Source organism: Schistocerca gregaria, chromosome 1 (assembly GCF_023897955.1).
Source record: "Schistocerca gregaria isolate iqSchGreg1 chromosome 1, iqSchGreg1.2, whole genome shotgun sequence".
In the NCBI taxonomy this organism is placed as follows: Eukaryota; Metazoa; Arthropoda; class Insecta; order Orthoptera; family Acrididae; genus Schistocerca; species Schistocerca gregaria.
The window spans coordinates 845,582,903-845,602,291 of record NC_064920.1 but is presented as its reverse complement, the minus strand read 5'-3'; the positions used below and the strand labels follow the sequence as shown (position 1 = coordinate 845,602,291).

Genomic DNA, 19,389 nt, shown 5'->3' with positions numbered 1-19,389 from the left:
GCTTTCACACGTGGCTCTGCCTTTGATCGTGTACACCTTCCGGGTTACAGGACTGGAGTAGGTGTTGGTGGGAGGGTGCATAGGACAGGTTTTACACCGGGGGCGGTTACAAGGGTAGGAGCCAAAGGGTAGGGAAGGTGGTTTGGGGATTTCATAGGGATGAACCAAGAGGTTACGAAGGTTAGGTGGACGGCGGAAAGACACTCTTGGTGGAGTGGGGAGGATTTCATGAAGGATGGATCTCATTTCGGGGTATTTATATTGATTTGTAAGGGTTCTTTGGGTTCCTCGCAATTCAGAAGTTTGTTAAATGCTTTTGCCATGATTTCTGCATTTTCCTTGTTACTGTGTATCATTTTTTCTATCTTTATCTTTCAGTATTAGTGTAGGGGCCTCATGATGTTGTAGCTGTTTCCCAAAGATTTTATAGTAGTTCCTGGAGTTGGTTTTATGATAATTCCCTTCTATAGAGTTTGTAATATTTTTATGGAATCCTCTCTTGATTCTTCTAATATTTTGTGTGAATTTTTTCTTTCATTTTTTAGGTTGATGATGTTTTCTTCAGTTTTATGTGTTTGAAACTTTAACCATGCTTGGTGTCTATCTTCATGGGACTTGTCACATTCTGATGTCCACCATGCATGTTTCCTTCGTGTGTTCAAGGGAGCTAGATTCTCTGCTTCTTTTTTAAGATTAGGCACTAGTTGTTCTAGATCATCTGTTAATTTGATGGTTTGCGTTATTTGTTGGTGTTTATTACTTTTAATTAGCTGATATGGGTCAAACCTTTTTATTTTATTAGTTTTTCCGGTCCTCTTCTTTAACGGGGTGAATTTGATTTTAATTTTAACTATATAATGGTCTGAGCTTGTGTCTACTCCTCTCAGTACTTTAACATTGTGGATCTCCTTATGAACATTTTTGTCCATACAGACATGGTCTAGCTGCCACTCCCCCTTCCTCCAGCCTGGATGTTTCCATGTTTTAAGTTTACCTGGCTTCCTCTTAAAGTATGTTGATTTAAATATAAGATTGTGTTCTCTACAGAGTTCTACAAGTCTTTGACCGTTTTTGTTCGTAAATTTATGTGGACTCCATTTTCCAGTTATGTATTTCCTTTCTTTTCCCGACTGAGCATTGAAATCTCCCCATAAGATTTTTACATTCTTTTTATTTACTCTGTTCACAGTTTATTCTAGAAGGTCCCAAAATTTATCTACCTCTTGCTTTGTTTTTGTTAGACATTTTTTTTATTATTTTGTTTTCAATTGTTGGGAATGAGCATTTATTATTGTATAGGTTTTATTCGTTGTTTTAAAGTTTAGAGTCGCAATTCTTGGTGATACTGCTTGAAAATCCATTACTGAATCTATTATTTTTATGTTTACTAAAAACCCTGTTCCAAAATGGGGACCTTGTTTCATTGCTCTCGGTCCTGGTTTCCCATTATAAATTCTGTATCCTTGTGATTCAAATGGTTCCTCTGTGGTGGTCTCATTTCTTGGATCCCTCTTATTAAAATTTTTTGTTTATTTAGTTCATCTATGAGCTCCTTGAGTTTTCCAGTCTGAAGTAGTGAGTTTGTTGTGTGTTGCTATATAATTTATCTGCTCATGTTTAATCTTATTTTTGTGTTTTAGTGTGCATTTTGATGGTTGCAAATACTCCGATCCATTGCTGTCTTCTAGTTGACTACCCACCGAATCCGATGTTGCCTTTTCCTGCCTTTTTGAGCAGGATGGTGGAATTTTTTTCCTAAAAGACCTTTCCATTTTTGAATTCCGAAGGTTGTCAACCTTAGTTGGAACAAGCTCCAATTTACAACTACGGTTGTTGACCGCAGAGGGTATGTTTGGTCCGCGAGGTTTGGCAAGAACAGATAGCTGTCTAGGACTGTGGCTTCCGTTGCTGTCATCAGTTATCCACAATTGTGCAGGTTCTTGTGGATAGCAAAAAGTTTTGTGATTTAGCAGATGTTTGTTTCCTTTGTTGACAGTCAGTAATTGTTTGGATTGAGATGAAAGATAAGTTTTTTTACTGTTGTTATAACTTCATTGTGATGTATTGATAAATCATCTTCAGTTCCCGTGAGCATAATTATAGTAACAGCAATTTAATATTTCATGTTACAGCTGCAGATGGACAGCACATATACATGCATGCATTGAATGTGCGAATGCTGGAACATATATTTGGTTCACTAGAGAACTGCCCTCCAACAGTGCGCGGTCGCATAATTGAGAAAGAACCTGGTTCGGTAACTGAAGAATTACGTCACCGACTTCGCTACCTGCAGCATCTTCCAATCACATCACAGTTTGATGTTGTAGAGCTCCACATCTTGGCTCCTACCATACCAAGGCGCACCTTGGAATTCTTCCATGGTAAGTGGTGTATTGGTGCTTACCACAATCATACTGATAATGATATTTATATGAAGTAATCTTATTTCCATTCTTGACTTTTTGATCTTAAAATTCAATCTCTCTCTCTCTCTCTCTCTCTCTCTCTCTCTCTCTCTGAAAATTTTCTCTTTGTGTAAAGAAGTGACATACTGTTAACATTACCAAGATTTGAGTTTGTTTTGACTCTCGTAAATTACATTAGACAAATAACAGAATTTATAGACTAAAGTCGTGAGTGAAAATTGTACAAAGGCCAGTAATCGAGCCCAGGTTGCCTGCTTATTAGGCAGGTGCGTTAGTTAGCCACAAAGTCACCTCAGCATAGTAGTTTGCGCAACTGCATGGATTGCCCTGGCACACCTCCCTCTTCGACCTGAATTCTCGCTGCCTCCCCAGTCTACTTTAAATTCCCACAAACAGAATTTCCGAAGCTTTCTATGTTCTGGAATAGCACCTCAGAATCCAGTGTAAATGGGGGTTCCACCCTGAAACTCAGGTGCAGGTACTTACACAAATGAAATGATGCTTAGATGCTATTCCAGAACATGGAGAGCCGTGACAATTCTGTTTGTGTGTTGGGGGAATATAAAGTAGACTGGGGCGCCAGTGAGAATTTGGATCGAGGAGGGAGGCTTCCCAGGGCATGTATGACATGCTATTCTAAGGTGGCTTAGTGGCTAACACACCTGTCTAGTAAGGAGACGACACAGGTTTGATTTCCGGACTTGGTACAAATTTACACACACATAAACCCATATATTTATGATACCAGTAAAATGAAGTTGTCATTTCATTAAATATCTGAATGGTTACATCTTTAGTCAGACTTTGAGTTCAGTCTTAAACTACCTAATTACCAGCATGACACTGAGACATAAGTGGGTTTTTGACGTTTTTATATGAGCAGCTTAAAGTAACAGTATAGTGTATTTATGACAGCCATACTACTGAGTTTGTCAGCTACATTGAGAACAAGTACATCACTGCATTAAGAAGGAAATAAGTGAATAATGGCGTGTTGTAGTCACTAGGATATACATGCTACAATCTTACTCTTTCTTAAAGTAAAAGTACTGGGAAAAACATGCAGACCAATCTGTCCAGTTAGTTTTTAACATAAATTTGGATTTGGATGGTTATAATATCCTGCCCTTGTAGCATTAAGTAGATTTTCAGTAGTTATCAGAAGTGTACTATGAAAATTAAATATGTCAATTAAGACTCTGGAAGTGACAAATCTGTATATTCAGCCACCAGTTTCCGTCGACCTTTTGTGGCTCATGTATACTAATGCAAGACCTTTTGTGGGTAGAGTATTTAAAATGATCAGAATGAAAGGAAGTATATGTGCTTTCTCATAGCTACCATTAGGAAAAGGCAGATAATTTCCTTAACTTTCGAAAAGGCATTAATAATTACTTGTCAGATTAATTGAAATTAATGTGTGGGTTGTGCACACATTGGGGGGAAGGTTCTCACATAAAGTTGTTCTGGATTGTTGTCAAATGTCAGAATTGGTTTTTGAAATTCAACATTGGCTGATTTCATGAACTACAGTTTATGGTGATATTTAGTAATTTGTACAGGCTTTCATAAGTAATCCATTAATATGTGGTCTGTCATTGTCACAACCAGTTCACGCATTTATATATGTTTGAATTTAATTGTTGTTTACCGCTTTTCATTAAGGTGGTTTTGTCTTGCACGCAGACATTATAATGCTAATCGTTCATCTGGTTACCTTTTAGTTGTTAATGCAGAAGTTTATTATTGATGGCATTTCACACTTTGGAACTATATAATGCATATGTGTTATGAACTAAAGATAAAAGGGGTATTTGGAAAAAAAACTTCTGATCGTCTGCAAAATGGAAACCACTGTGAAAAACAAAAATGTTTTATTTGCAACAGTGAGTTATAACTTCCAGTTACTTATCTGCACAGTCACCGCCCCGACTTAAAGGCATTTGTCAAAGATTTGTCCCAACTTTCCAATATCCTCATTGTAGAAGACAGTTGCCTGCCAATTTTCTACGCTGGCCTGTAGCTCGTTACCTGTGCTGAAATGTTGGCTTCATAGCCAGTGGGTCATGTGACCAGAGATGAGTCTACTAACTGGTTTGATGCGGCCCGCCACGAATTCCTTTCCTGTGCTAACCTACGTCCTCAATTATTTGCTTGACGTATTCCAATCTCTGTCTTCCTCTGCAGTTTTTGCCCTCTACAGCTCCCTCTAGTACCATGGAAGTCAATCCCTCATGTCTTAGCAGATGTCCTATCATTCTGTCCCTTCTCCTTATCAGTGTTTTCCACATATTCCTTTCCTTTCCTCTCCAATTCTGCGTATAATCTCCTCATTCCATTTTTTACGCACTCACTTTGCGCTCTGAACTGAAAATAGTGATATGGTGCAATCGACAGTTATACTACTAGACTAGAGATGCTGCCCAACACATCTGTGCCAAGCTTCATCGGATTTTCTCAGCGGTTTCCATTTTGCGACTGTTTGGAACTTCCCAATAGCCTCATGGTACTGGGATGAAAATAATCTATGATTATTTTCTTATCTTCAGAAGATATGCATCTAAAATCTTTCTGCTTAATTCACAGTGTAACTTTTCTTTCCGCCTAATGTCACCCCCCCCCCCCCCCCCCCATAGTTCTGAAGTGATTTCTTAACAACTGTACTTACAAAACCTTCCCAACTCTAGTGTTCTGAATGTAAATTTTAAGGAGGAGGCCGAAGGAAGTTGGTGACTATCCAGTGTGAAATAATAAATTGTAATAATAAAATGAATGAATAAATATTGGTTAAACTGTTCCTATACTAGTATTATGTGCTTGTTTTTAAGTTACTTGGCTATGTTTCTGTCTAAGAGATAGCCAATGCATTTCTTACATTACCCTGATAATAATTCACACTATTGTCAAGTAATTGAATAATATGCTTGTGGTGATAAAATAATGTACACCACACATCCAGGTTTTGATTTAATATAGATCACAACAGAAGTAAAGCTTGTTAAATTTAGACCAGAGCAGTAAACACCACCAACTAATGAGTGTTTCTGGCAAATTACTGAAAATAGTCCTTAGTGTGCATTAAGTGTAAATTAATAAAAAAAAAAAATTCATTCCTGATAACTTCTGTGAAATTATCCTAAGTTCACCTAGTCAATGCATGCATATGTTTAAAGTATATGAATTTGTATTTGGAAAACTTTCAGAATTTTAAACTCAAATTCTCGCACCGCTCTCATATATGTCTGCCCCCTACTAGCTATCTGGGACGACTGACCCTAGACAAGATGGTCACTACTTGTTTAAGCATTTCCCTGCTATTGCGCAAAATTAACAAATACGTGTTGTCCATATGTTGAAATGACTGTTAGTCTTAAATTAAACATAGGTACAACGCATCAGATTGGATCAAAATTTTGTCAGCGTTCTGAAGCTGTCTTCAGTTTTTTGTGGAGTCTATTAGTCCTCTCAGTAATTACGTTTTGTCAGTATTAGTTGTTTTAAATTTGTATACATATAGAAATATATACATTATATCTAAAAGAAAGATGATGCAACTTATCAAACGAAAACGCTGGAATGTTGATAGACACACAAACATACACACAAAATTCAAGCTTTAGCAACCAACTGTTGCTTCGTCAGGAAAGAGGGAAGGAGAGGGAAAGACGAAAGGATGTGGGTTTTAAGGGAGAGGGTAAGGAGTCATTGGACAGGTATAAGCGCGCACACACACACACACGCGCGCGCACACGCACACGCACACGCACACACACACACACACACACACACACACACACACACACACACACACACACACACACACACAAACCTACCTTAGTGTAATTTACTGTGCTGCCACAACTTTTTTGTATTGTGAGAATTTTTTTTTTTTTTAGCTTGAAATACATATTACAAAGCTTTCAATGTTATATTCTGATAGAACTTCCCAAAGTGCATTCTGTGGACACACAGTTTATGAAAATCACCGAGGGCATTAACACATTAATTTTTGAAGTTCATTTAGTTGCAAAACCTCCCATAATGAGTAGCTAATAAGAAATGGTTTGGATGAGCATGCGTCTTCGTGCCCGCAATCATTTTTCTCTTTTTCAAGGCGTATGTGATTATTTTGTAGCTGTCCTGTGGATCAGGTTTTACAGAATTATGGAGGACTGTGTGGGTACAGTATCTTCTTGTTTCTGCTGTGGTAACCAGCCCCTTTGTATCTTTTTCAAACAGCCAAGTGCTGTTTCTCCAGATCATGTAAAAGACGTACCGTTTACCTGCTGCACTCTGCAGCTGTAGTATTTCTTATACTGCAGCATCTTACAGTTAGGAGGCTTAAGTCTCTTGTGTGCTGGGCTGAAAGACTCAAACATGCTGCCATCTACCGGCGAATATAGTGACTTTCATGCAGGTGCCTCGTGTCCATCCTAGCATGACCAGTATGCTCTCTTCAGCTGTTTTGCTTATTCAAGTCTGGCATTCATCTGTTTGTGGCTGTACCTTCACATATCCGCCACTTGTTCTCTCTGCATGCAGTAGATGCAGGCAAAAGAAGCACCAAAAACTGACTCAACCATGACATTTTACATCTCACAAAAAAAAATTCATTTCTAATCACAATATATAAAAACTTACAAAACTTGTCAGGCTGTAGCCCTGTTACCTTATGCGATAGCATGTTTCCCACACTGGCCACTACACTCGAACATATTTAAACATTTGAGTGTGTACACCAAAAAGTAAGTATGCTTCTATAAACAAAAGCATAAACAACAAAAATTAATCTAATAATGACTCTAACCTAATGTCTCTTATTTTGTGTATTATATGTCCACTTTGTCGGTATAAAAAATGTTATAAATCTGAGAGGACGGCAGTTTACCAATTTTTGTAACTGATTATTGTCGAATATTGAAAGTGCACTTTGCTGGGTTTTTCTCCCCCTCAAGGTTGAGTTTTGTCTGTAACCTCACAATGATAGTTCATTTCCAGCATAATGAACAAAGATGTGATATCAAAAGGAGATATTAGTAACAAATACCAAATTTGCCAATAAAAATACCTAAATTGGCAAAAATATCGCACCTAACGTGGCAAAAGAAAATGAATGTAGTAGAAAAAAGTTAGACATTGTCTGGCAAAGAAGTAATGTAGAGTCTGGTAGAAAATTGTGAAACTGGCCAAAAACAAATCCAGTAATGAAATAGCACCAAGATTGGCAAAAAAAACAGCACAGAAATCTATGAAAGTTAACACTGAATATGCCCGTAAAATAAAAAGATCATTTTCTGTCGCTAGGCTTTGCTTGAGCTAGTTAAAAGAATGCAGCTCAAATCATTAGCACTGGTTTTCAGACTCTACTGCAAGCCAGTTAACATTGATAATAGTAACAAAAAAAAGCAATTAATGTGTGTCTCCTGTCATTTATTTGCATGTAAATATCAGGGACTGGTCAGTTAAAACACTTGCTTGATCAACTATAACTTTAACACAACAAATTGAAAAACATGGAACACCACTGAACTGAAAATATAATCAATGTCCAATGAATAAAGCCTCCATAAAAAAACAATCCTGCATCCCTGTTCTAAGGGTAGCGTCTTTGATTAGTAATAAACACGTCCTCAGTCCCAGGCTCGAAGCTCACCTCTGCTTAAATTTTGATTAATAATCAGCATTGGTGGCCAAAGATTTCCGGCATAAGAAGCCACCCTTTTACTGCCAACAGTCTTGCAGAGGGGTGGACAGAGGTTCAGGTTTCTCTCTTGTCCTTGGGGGTAGGAAACTGCCCTAAAGGCATAGAATCAGCAGTGGTCAATGGCATGAGGATGCAGAAGGCAGTGGAAACCACTAAATTAAAAACGCAAGACTTGTATCCACAGGACATGTGGCCTGTAACTGAAAATTGTCATCGTGATCTCTCCATTGGCAAAAGATTCCAGGATAGTCCCCCATTCGGATCTCCGGGAAGGGAATGCTGGAGGGAAAGTGACCATGAGAAAAAGATTCAATAACCAACAAAAGGATAACATTCTAAGAGTCGAGGTGTGGAATGTCAGAAGCTTGAATGTGGTAGAAAAGCTAGAAAATGTAAAAGGGAAACGCAAAGACTCAATCTAGAATCAGTGAAACGAAATGGAAAGAAGACAAGGATTCCAGGTCAGATGAGTATAGTATATCATCACCAGCAGCAGAAAATGGTATAATGGGTGTAGGATTCGTTATGAATAGGAGGGTAGGGTAGTGTGTGTCTTACTGTGAACAGTTCAGTGATAGGATTGTTCTTACCAGAATAAACAGCATACCAACACGGACAACGATAGTCCAGGTATGCATGCCAATGTCACAAACTGAAGAGGGAAGGGGGGGGGGGGGAGTACAAAGATATTGAAAGAGCTGTACAATATGAAAAGGGAGATAAAACTCTAATAGTGATGGGGAACTGGAATGCATTGTAGGGGAAGAAATGGAAGGAAAGTTACAGGAGAATATGGGCTTGGGACAGGGAATGAGAAAGGGGGGGGGGGGGGGACTAATTCAGTTCTGCAATAAATTTAGTTAGTAATAGTGAATACTCTGCTCAAGAATCGCAAGAGGAGAAGGTATAGTTGGAAAAGGCTGGGTGATATGGGAAGATTTCAGTTAGATTACATCATGGTCAAACAAGAGATTCCAAAATCAGATACTGGATTGTAAAGCATACCCAGGAGCAGATATAGACTCAGATCACAAAGTAGTTGTGATGAAGAGTAGGCTGAAGTTTAAGAGATTAGTCAGGGAGATCGATATGCAAAGAATTGTGATACAGAAGTACTAAGGAATGGCGAGATATGTTTAAAGTTCTCGAAGGCTGTAGATACAGCAATAAGGAATAGCTCAGTAGACAGCACAGTTAAAGAGGAATGGACATATCTAAAAAGGGCAATCACAGAAGTTGGAAAGAAGCACATAGGTAAAAAGAAGATAGCTGCAAAGAAACCATGGGTAACAGAACTACTACTTCAGCTGATCAACAAAAGAAGGAAGTACAAAAATGTGAAAGGAAATTCACAAATACAGAAATAAGTCACTGAGGAATAAAATAATAGAAAGTGCAAAGAAGCTAAGGTGGAATGGCTGCGTGAAAAATGTGAAGAAATCGAAAAAGAAATGGTTGTCGGAAGGACTGACTCAGCGTATAGGAAAGTCAAAACAACCTTCTGTGCAAGGGTGGTAACATTAAGAGTGCAACAGGAACTCTACTGTTAAATGCAGAGGAAAAAGCGGATAGGTGGAAAGAGTACACTGAAGGCATCTACGAGGGGGAAGATTAGTCTAATGTGATAGAAGAAGAAACGAGGGTTAATTCAGAAGAGATGGGGGATCCAGTATGAGAATCAGAACTTAAGAGAGCTTTGGAGGACTTAAGATCAAATAAGGCAGAAGGGATAGATAACATTCCATCAGAATTTCTAAAATCAGTGGAGAAAATGGCAACAAAACAACTATTCACATTGGTATGTAGAATGTATGAGTCTGGCAACATACCATCTGACTTTCAGAAAAATATCATCCACACAATTCTGAAGACTGTAAGAGCTGACAAATGTGAGAATTATTACACAATCACCTTAACAACTCGTGCATCCAAGTTACTGACAAGGATAATGTACAGAATGGAAAAGAAAATTGAGGGTGTGTTGGATGACTATCAGTTTAGCTTTAGGAAAAGTAAACCCAAAGAAGCAATTCTGAAATTGCGGCTGATAATGGAGCCAAGGCTAAAGAAAAATCAAGACACGTTCGTAGGATTTGTCGACCTGAAAAAAGCATTCAATGATGTAAAATGGTTCAAGATGCTGAGAAAATCAAGGGTAAGCTATAGGGAGAGACAGGTAATATGCAATATGTACAAGAGGGAATAATAAGAGTGGATGAACAGGAACGAACTGCTTGGATTAAAAATCATGAAAGACAAAGACGTAGTCTTTCACCAGACGTAGTCTTTCACCAGACGTAGTCTTTCACCAGACGTAGTCTTTCACCAGACGTAGTCTTTCACCAGACGTAGTCTTTCACCAGACGTAGTCTTTCACCAGACGTAGTCTTTCACCAGACGTAGTCTTTCACCAGACGTAGTCTTTCACCAGACGTAGTCTTTCACCAGACGTAGTCTTTCACCAGACGTAGTCTTTCACCAGACGTAGTCTTTCACCAGACGTAGTCTTTCACCAGACGTAGTCTTTCACCAGACGTAGTCTTTCACCAGACGTAGTCTTTCACCAGACGTAGTCTTTCACCAGACGTAGTCTTTCACCAGACGTAGTCTTTCACCAGACGTAGTCTTTCACCAGACGTAGTCTTTCACCAGACGTAGTCTTTCACCAGACGTAGTCTTTCACCAGACGTAGTCTTTCACCAGACGTAGTCTTTCACCCCTACTTTTCAGTCTGTACATCGAAGAAGCTACAATGGAAATAAAAGAAAGGTTTCGGAATGGAATTAAAATTAAAGGTTAAGGGATAGTAATGATAAGATTCACTGATGACATTGCTATCCTGAGTGAAAGTAAAGAAGAATAACATGATCTGCTGAAGTGAATGAAGAGTGTAATGAGCACAGAATTTGGATGGAAAGTAAATTAAAGAAAAGCTAAAGTAATGAGAAGCAGCAGAAATGAGAACAGTGAGAAACTTAACATCAAGATTGGTGGTCATGAAGTAGGTGAAGTTATGTAGGCAGCAAAATATCCAATGACGGATGGAGCAAGGATGACGTCAAAAGCAGACTGGCACTGGCAAAAAGGGCATTCCTGGCCAACAGAAGCCTACTAGTATCAAACATAGGCCTTAATTTGTGAAAGAAATTTGAGAATGTATGCCTGGAGCACAGCACGGCATAGCATTGTATTGTAGTGGAACATGGGAGGAACTGAGTTCCATGATACTACAGGGAGCTGTAGTGGGGAAAAACTGTAGAGGAAGACAGATCGGAATACATCCAGTAGCATACATTGAGAATGTAGGTGGCATGTGTTACTCTGAGATGAAGTGAAGAAGTTGGCACAGGAGAGGAATTCGTGGCAGGTCAAATCAAACCAGTCAGAAGACTGATGACTCAAAATAAAGAGAAAAAAAAAAGAAACAATTGTATCCTGAATAAGATAACTTACACTGGCATCTTATACTAATCATGTTTAAACACTTCTTATAACCTTAAATTTTCAGATACAAATTACTTGCTATCAGTTACTAGCTGATCCTGTTTCATACATTATTCATTGTCACAGATGGGATCTCCACTGGAACATATCTTAGCCCTTCAAATTCTGGCTTTGCCGTTCACCTCTACGAAGTTCAAATATCCTTGCCCTGATCTTTTGCATTGGTCTATTCTAATTCCTAAAATTGGTTAGCCATAATTTGGCCCCTATAGTTTCTGTTGTTATTTTGCTGACTTCCCAAATAACTATCTCGTCTATTATTTTGATAAGTCCTCTGATTGTTTCCCTGACTACTGCCAATACCCTCGGTGGCTTCTCCAAGTGCACTAACTTTCTCAGTCCCTCCTGGCAAAACTCTGTCTTGGTAAATCTTCCCCTCATACACTGGTCCATTAGAGCTACAATGCACTAGGCAGTCAGGCCTTGGTTACTTGGCTTAGGCAGTTGAAATGTCAAGCAGCCAACTTTAGCTGCGAGCTGACGGACAGCCGGGACTGATCAGCCAAGTGAGATAGATGAACATGAAAATGTTAAAATTGTTTACCTTTTGTCTCATAAGAAATGCAAAGCCATGTTATTCAGGTTCACTTTACTATAATTAAAAAAATTATTTTTCCATTATTGTACCTGCTTTATGCAGCATGGATTGTTTGGTTACATAAGATATTGGAGCATATGGAAAATGTTGGGACTCCTCTATTTTTAAGCACTCAGTTTTGCATAAAACAAACTCATCAATAAAGGTTTATGGGAACAAGAGAGAAGCATCCTATCAAACAGTGGAATACTGATGTCGTGCACCATTGTCTGAGATGAGGCACTTGGTGTAATGGGAAATTTAATGTGTCCATATGGAGGAAGGAGTGTAACAAACAACAAAATAGTCTGCACCAACCGTCTTGGGCTAGGCAGTTAATGGAATGTATGTTTGATATTCTGGCAAGTAAATTGGGAGTTTTCCATCACCCAGTGGATGTTAGAGAAGAATTTGTAATTGATATAGTAAAAGCATGCTGTGATTTTAATAATTGTGTGAGATCCTAGAAGAGTCACTGCAAATGTTGTTTACAGTATACAGACAAGGTCTGGCTGCTTGGACAAATTCGCAGAGACTCAAGACAGCCACACATGTTTTGCTTGGGACACCCTGCTCACAATTGTCTGCTATTCATTTGATACTCTAAGGGCTGCCACAGCCATCCTAGCTTCCTGGTGCACGGACTGCAATGAAACGTCATTGTTTTATTTGCTGTTGCAGTGTGATCTCTTTACAAATATTATTTTAACCTCATCATTCATATCCTGTACAAAACAATCTGCATGCAGCAAGAAAATCTATTGCATATTACTTGCTTTCACCTGAGTGTCTTGCTATTGGGCTCCTGCATTATGGACCACTTCCCTTTCCAGAAAAATTGATTAGCCCTAAGTTACTTACTCTGTTGGTTGCTTTATTGAATTCATTGCTATTCTTTTTTTTACAGCAGCCACATCCTTCATCTCCTTCCTGTAATTCATTCATCAATAAAGATTTTGTTTCTCATTGCATACTTGATTCTTTTTATCCACTTCAACCACAGCCTGCATTGTCAGTATCCCTGGTGTCACATATGTCCATCTGAATCAATTCTGTTGCAACTAAGCAACCTCTGCTCTACTTCCTCAAATTTTAGATTTAAAACCTCCAATTTACTGTCTATTCCCCAAGTTTTTCTTAAATGTACCCATGAAACTATCTAAATCAGTTTTCATTTTATCCTTTAAATTACCCATTTTATTCCTAAGATGGCTCACCGAATTATTTAAATTTTCTCTAAATTGGGTCCTCATCGTATTCACCATCACTCTTAATTAAATTTCTTGGCTACCTCGTGCCTCTTTCAGATCACAGGACTTGTAATTACTTGGCAATTTTTTAATTATTTGTTCCATGGCTGTGGTTGATAAATAAACTGAAAAATAAAAAATAAATAAAAAGAAAGAAAGAAAAATGGAACTGCTGCTCAACTTGAGTCTCACACTGTGACAGCAGCAGTGGCAACAACTGCTCCATTATGGTGATCTGAGATATGTCATCGTGTGTGTGGTATTACTCAAGTGCTTGCTGCTGGTGGCTGCTCAAGATGCTGCATGCAACCCATTGACAATGTGGTATGTGTGCACTGCTCTGTGGCCCCTACTTGCATCTATCAGGGCCCTGCTTGGAGACTGCTGCACTCTATGTTAAGCTCATTGTAGTAATGAGGATTTAACAACACAACCAGAACACAAGGATCCAGGATGCTTTATTCAGTTCAAGTGAGGATTTTTGAAAGAGAAGATTACTATTTTTCCAGGAGAGGGAGAAATGCCATGAGTTCTGGTGCACGCAGTGCTGTGTAGTAGTCGGCACAGCCGGCTGACATGGTGCCGGTTGCTGGTTCAAACCGAAACACTAGCAGTTATTTGTTATTTCTTATCATTACTGGATGGTTCTTTAAAAATCTTGTTTATCTGGAATATTCAATCATTTACCAACAAAAACCATTAATTATTGCCAAAATATTTAATTGGATAGATATTCTTTCCTTTTCATCTTGTATGGTAAGTCTTCCCTGACCCGCAGTTCTGTGTGACTTTCCCTTTTGATAGAACTCTCCAGCCCTTTTCCTTCACCCTTCACCTTTCTTCCTACCCTCTTCAACCCTTCTTCCTGAAGAAGGTGCCACTGGCTCTGAAAGCTTGCCATTCACAACAGTCTTATATGTGTGTGTTCTGCCGCAGGCTGGAATGTTCGATTGATGTATAAGTAGTCATGTTGTGGGATGTTTAGTGTTTCTCTAAATAACTGAACACACTGTCCAGGAGATCCTTTCCGTAACAAAAGTGCTGAAATATTACGGGTTGAACTCCATTGACAGCCCTGTCTTCTGAAGTGGACTTCACAGTGGTGACAATATTGTAGAAAGTTTCTCATTACATGTATTGGTTGAATTTCATGTTTGTTGATTAATTGAGTTTATTTACACAATATAAATACCATTTTCGGTGCTCTCCTGGTCACAATGGAAAAGTATATCTGTTAAAGATTTTTTTTAGGCCTTGTGTAAACATTTTCCTTGTTTGATTATTTTAGTATTGCCTTTTGTTATTCAGCTATCTTGAACTGGAAATCGTACATTACAGATCAGTTGGAGGTAAGGCGTAAAAGGCGTCGGCGTAAAGCACAAGATGAGCGTAAACGTGAAAAACGTATTACAGAGGAAGAGAACAAACGCTGGGGCAGGTATCCTACGCCAAATATTCGTATAGAGTCCCAGCATCAATTTCCTCAATGTGGCACTGATGTTGATGGTATTAGGTATGTGAAATTTCTGTACCTTCACACATATAGCTTGGATGGAACTGTTACTAGCCATAGTGAAATCCGAAAATGTGAAACTGTCAATAGTGCTTTGGTACCTAGTATTTTCCTTCAGCATTTGAGATACACTGTGTGTGTGTGTGTGTGTGTGTGTGTGTGTGTGTGTGTGTAATACAACATTTGTACAGTATTTATGCGTGCCTTATTATACCATTTCAACTGCATCATAGGAGTTAACGGAATAACTTGCAAACGGTGAGGTGGTCTTAAATGTGTCCTCTAGACAGTAAGCAAAAGAAAAGTACAAAAACAAAGTGGTTGGTGTACATCATGTGCAATGACAACTTCAGTAGAAAGAGGAGGAGGCAGGCAGAGAAAACACTACTAAATCTAACTCCTGTTCGCAATTAGATATTAAATAATATTGTCAGAAAAGCTGCTGCAATTTAAAATATTCCTGTACCCAGTACCCGTGCATTTCGTATAACACAGACAAGAAGCTTAAAGTACTCATTTGTATTTTTCTTGCAATGGGACATCTCCAGCAGAGAGAGAGGGGAGGGGGGGGGGGGGTCAATATCAAATAAGGCAACAAATGATGATGATGATTCCGGTTGCAGCACTTTCTATGAACCATAGTTGCCAACAATTTTAAACACAATTTTTTCATTTATTTTTTAGGGTTCCATACCTCAATTAGTGGAAAAACTGAACTATTATAGGATCGGAACTTACTGGCAGATTAAAACTGTGTGTGGACCTAAGACTCGAACTCGGGACCTTTGCCTTTTGCAGGCAAGTGCTCTACCATCTGAGCTACCACAGCACAATTCACAACCCTTCCTCACAGCCTTAATTCTGCCAATACCTCATCTCTTATCTTCACAGGAGAGCTTCTGTGAAGTTTGGAAGGTAGGAGACAAGGTACTGGCGGAATTAAGGCTGTGAGGACGGGTTGCGAGCTATGCTTGGTAAGCTCAGATGGTAGAGTACTTGCCCGTGAAAGGCAAAGGTCCCGAGTTAGTCTCGGTCCACACAGTTTGTTTTCCAGGAAGATTCGTAACAGTACACATTCTGCTGCAGAGTGAAAATTTCATCCTAATATAGGATCACTTCACTATCTATCTTTCTATCTGCCTGAATGTTAATGCCCCTTTTTCTCAGAAAAGGGAATAGGTATAAATTTAAAATTTGTTACATATGAAGGTTTATGGTCCCTTGGTGGCATGAAAAATTTAAGGCCCTAAATCAGTGCAATCAAAAGATAGGACCGTTTACTTCACATATTTTTATATGTGTAGGCTGACTAATGAATCCTGGAGACACTGAAAGGTATCAGATAGATTATATAATGGTAAGATAGAGATTTAGGAATCAGGTTTTAAATTGTAGGACATTTCCAGGGGCAGACGAGGACTCTGACCACAATCTATTGGTTATGAACTGTAGATTAAAACTGAAGAAATTGCAAAAAGGTGGGAATTTAAGGACATGGGATCTGGATAAGCTGAAAGAACCAGAGGTTGTACAGTGTTTCAGGGAGAGAATAAGGGAACAATTGACAGGAATGGGGGAAAGAAACACAGTAGAAGAAGAATGGGTAGCTCTGACGGATGAAGTAGTGAAGGCAGCAGAGGATCAAGTAGGTAAAAAGACGAGGGCTAGTAGAAATCCTTGGGTAACTGAAGAAATATTGAATTCAATTGATGAAAGGAGGAAATATAAAAATGCAGTAAATGAAGCAGGTAAAAAGGAATACAAACGTCTCAAAAATGAGATTGACAAGAAGTGCAAAATGGCTAAGCAGGCATGGCTAGAGGACAAATGTAAGGATGTGGAGGCTCATCTCACGAGGGGTAAGATTGATACTGCCTACAGGAAAATTAAAGAGACCTTTGGAGATAAGAGAACCACTTGTATGAGCATCAAGAGCTCAGATGGAAACCCAGTTCTAAGCAAGGAGGGGAAAGCAGAAAGGTGGAAGGAGTATATAGAGGGTCTGTACAAGGGCGATGTACTTCAGGAGAATATTATGGAAATGGAAAAGGATGTAGATGAAGATGAAATGGGAGATACGATACTGCGTGAAGAGTTTGACAGCGCACTGAAAGACCTGAGTCGAAACAAGGCCCCCCAGAGTAGACAACATTCCATTAGAACTACTGACGGCCTTGGGAGAGCCAGTCATGACAAAACTGTACCATCTGGTGAGCAAGATGTATGAGACAAGCGAAAAATCCTCAGACTTCAAGAAGAATATAACAATTCCAATCCCAAAGAAAGCAGGTGTTGACAGATGTGAAAGTTACCGAACTATCAGTTTAATAAGCCACAGTTGCAAAATACTAACGCGAATTATTTACAGACGAATGGAAAAACTGGTAGAAGCCGGCCTCGGGGAAAATCATTTTGGATTCTGTAGAAATATTGGAACACGTGAAGCAATACTGACCTTACGGCTTATCTTAGAAGAAAGATTAAGGAAAGGCAAACCTATGTTTCTAGCATTTGTAGACTTAGATAAAGCTTTTGACAATGTTGACTGGAATACTCTCTTTCAAATTCTAAAGGTGGCAGGGGTAAAATACAGGGAGCGAAAGGCTATTTACAATTTATACAGAAAGCAGATGGCAGTTATATAAGAGTCAAGGGGTATGAAAGGGAAGGGAGTGAGACAGGGTTGTACCCTCTCCCCAATGTTATTCAATCTGTATATTGAGCAAGCAGTAAAGGAAACAAAAGAAAAATTCAGAGTAGGTATTACAATCCAGGGAGGAGAAATAAAAACTTTGAGGTTCGCCGATGACATTGTAATTCTGTCAGAGACGGCAAAGGACTTGGAAGAGCAGTTGAACGGAATGGACAGTGTTTTGAAAGATTAGATTAGATTAGATTAATACTTGTTCCATAGATCATGAATACGACACTTCGTAATGATGTGGAACGTGTCAGGTTAATAAAAGATGTCTGTACAAGAAATTACATTACACAAAATATTGCATGACACTAATGATTAAGTTGTTTTTTTTTTTTTTTATTTTTATTTTTTTTACTTTATATCTAAAAATTCAGCCAATGAGTAGAAGGAGTTGTCATCTAGAAATTCTTTTAATTTATTTTTAAATGTTAGTTGGCTATCTGTCAGGCTTTTGATGCTGTTTGGTAGGTGCCCAAAGACTTTTGTGGCAGCATAATTTACCCCTTTCTGTGCCAAAGTCAGATTTAACCCTGCATAGTGAAGATCATCCTTTCTCCTGGTGTTATAGGTATGCACACTGCTATTACTTTTGAATTGGGTTGGATTATTATCAACAAATTTCATAAGGGAATATATATACTGTGAGGTTACTGTGAGGATCCCTAGATCCTTAAATAGATGTCTGCAGGATGACCGTGGGTGGGCTCCAGCAATTATTCTGATTACACGTTTTTGTGCAATGAATACTTTTCTACTCAACGATGAATTACCCCAGAATATGATGCCATACGAAAGCAGTGAATGAAAGTAGGCATAGTAAGCTAATTTACTGAGATTCTTATCACCAAAATTTGCAATAACCCTAATAGCATACGTAGCTGAACTCAGACGTTTCAGCAGACCATCAATGTGTTGCTTCCAGTTTAACCTCTCATCAATGGACACACCTAAAAATTTTGAAAATTCTACCTTAGCTACAGACTTCTGTTCAAATTCTATATTTATTACTGGAGTTTTGCCATTTACTGTACGGAACTGTATATACTGTGTTTTATCAAAATTTAAAGAGAGTCCGTTTGCTGAGAACCACTTAATAATTTTGTGAAAAACATCATTTACAATTACATCACTTAGTTCTTGGTTTTTGGATGTTATTACTATACTTGTATCATCAGCAAAAAGAACTAACTTTGCATCTTCATCAATGTGGAATGGTAAGTCATTAATGTATATCAAGAACAGTAAAGGACCTAAGACCGAACCCTGTGGGACCCCGTGCTTGATAGCACCCCAGTTTGAGGAATCAGCTGTTTTAACATTATACGAACCACTTATTTCAACTTTCTGCATTCTTCCAGTTAAGTATGAATTAAACCATTTGTGCACTGCCCCACTCAAACCATAATGATTTAGCTTATCTAAAAGAATTCCATGATTTACACAATCAAAGGCCTTTGAGAGATCACAAAAAATACCAATGGGTGATGTCCGGTTATTCAGAGCATTTAATATTTGATCAGTGAAAGCATATATAGCATTTTCTGTTGAAAAGCCTTTCTGAAAACCAAACTGACATTTTGTTAGTACTTTATTTTTACAAATATGGGAGGCTACTCTTGAATACATTACTTTCTCAAAAATTTTTGATAGAGCTGTCAGAAGAGAGATTGGGCGGTAGTTGTTGACATCCGACATATCCCCCTTTTTATGC

General features: G+C 38.5%; 1 protein-coding gene across 1 annotated transcript in view; it reads left to right on the top strand.

The window, feature by feature from the left end:
* The window catches only part of LOC126272547 (RING finger protein 10-like), a 104,527-nt gene that overhangs the window by 75,989 nt on the left and 9,149 nt on the right, over positions 1-19,389 (top strand). Inside the window, exons 8-9 of the mRNA XM_049975470.1 lie at positions 2,133-2,384; positions 14,803-14,977. Coding sequence (XP_049831427.1) covers positions 2,133-2,384; positions 14,803-14,977 — 427 coding nt within the window. The remainder of the gene's footprint in view (positions 1-2,132; positions 2,385-14,802; positions 14,978-19,389) is intronic.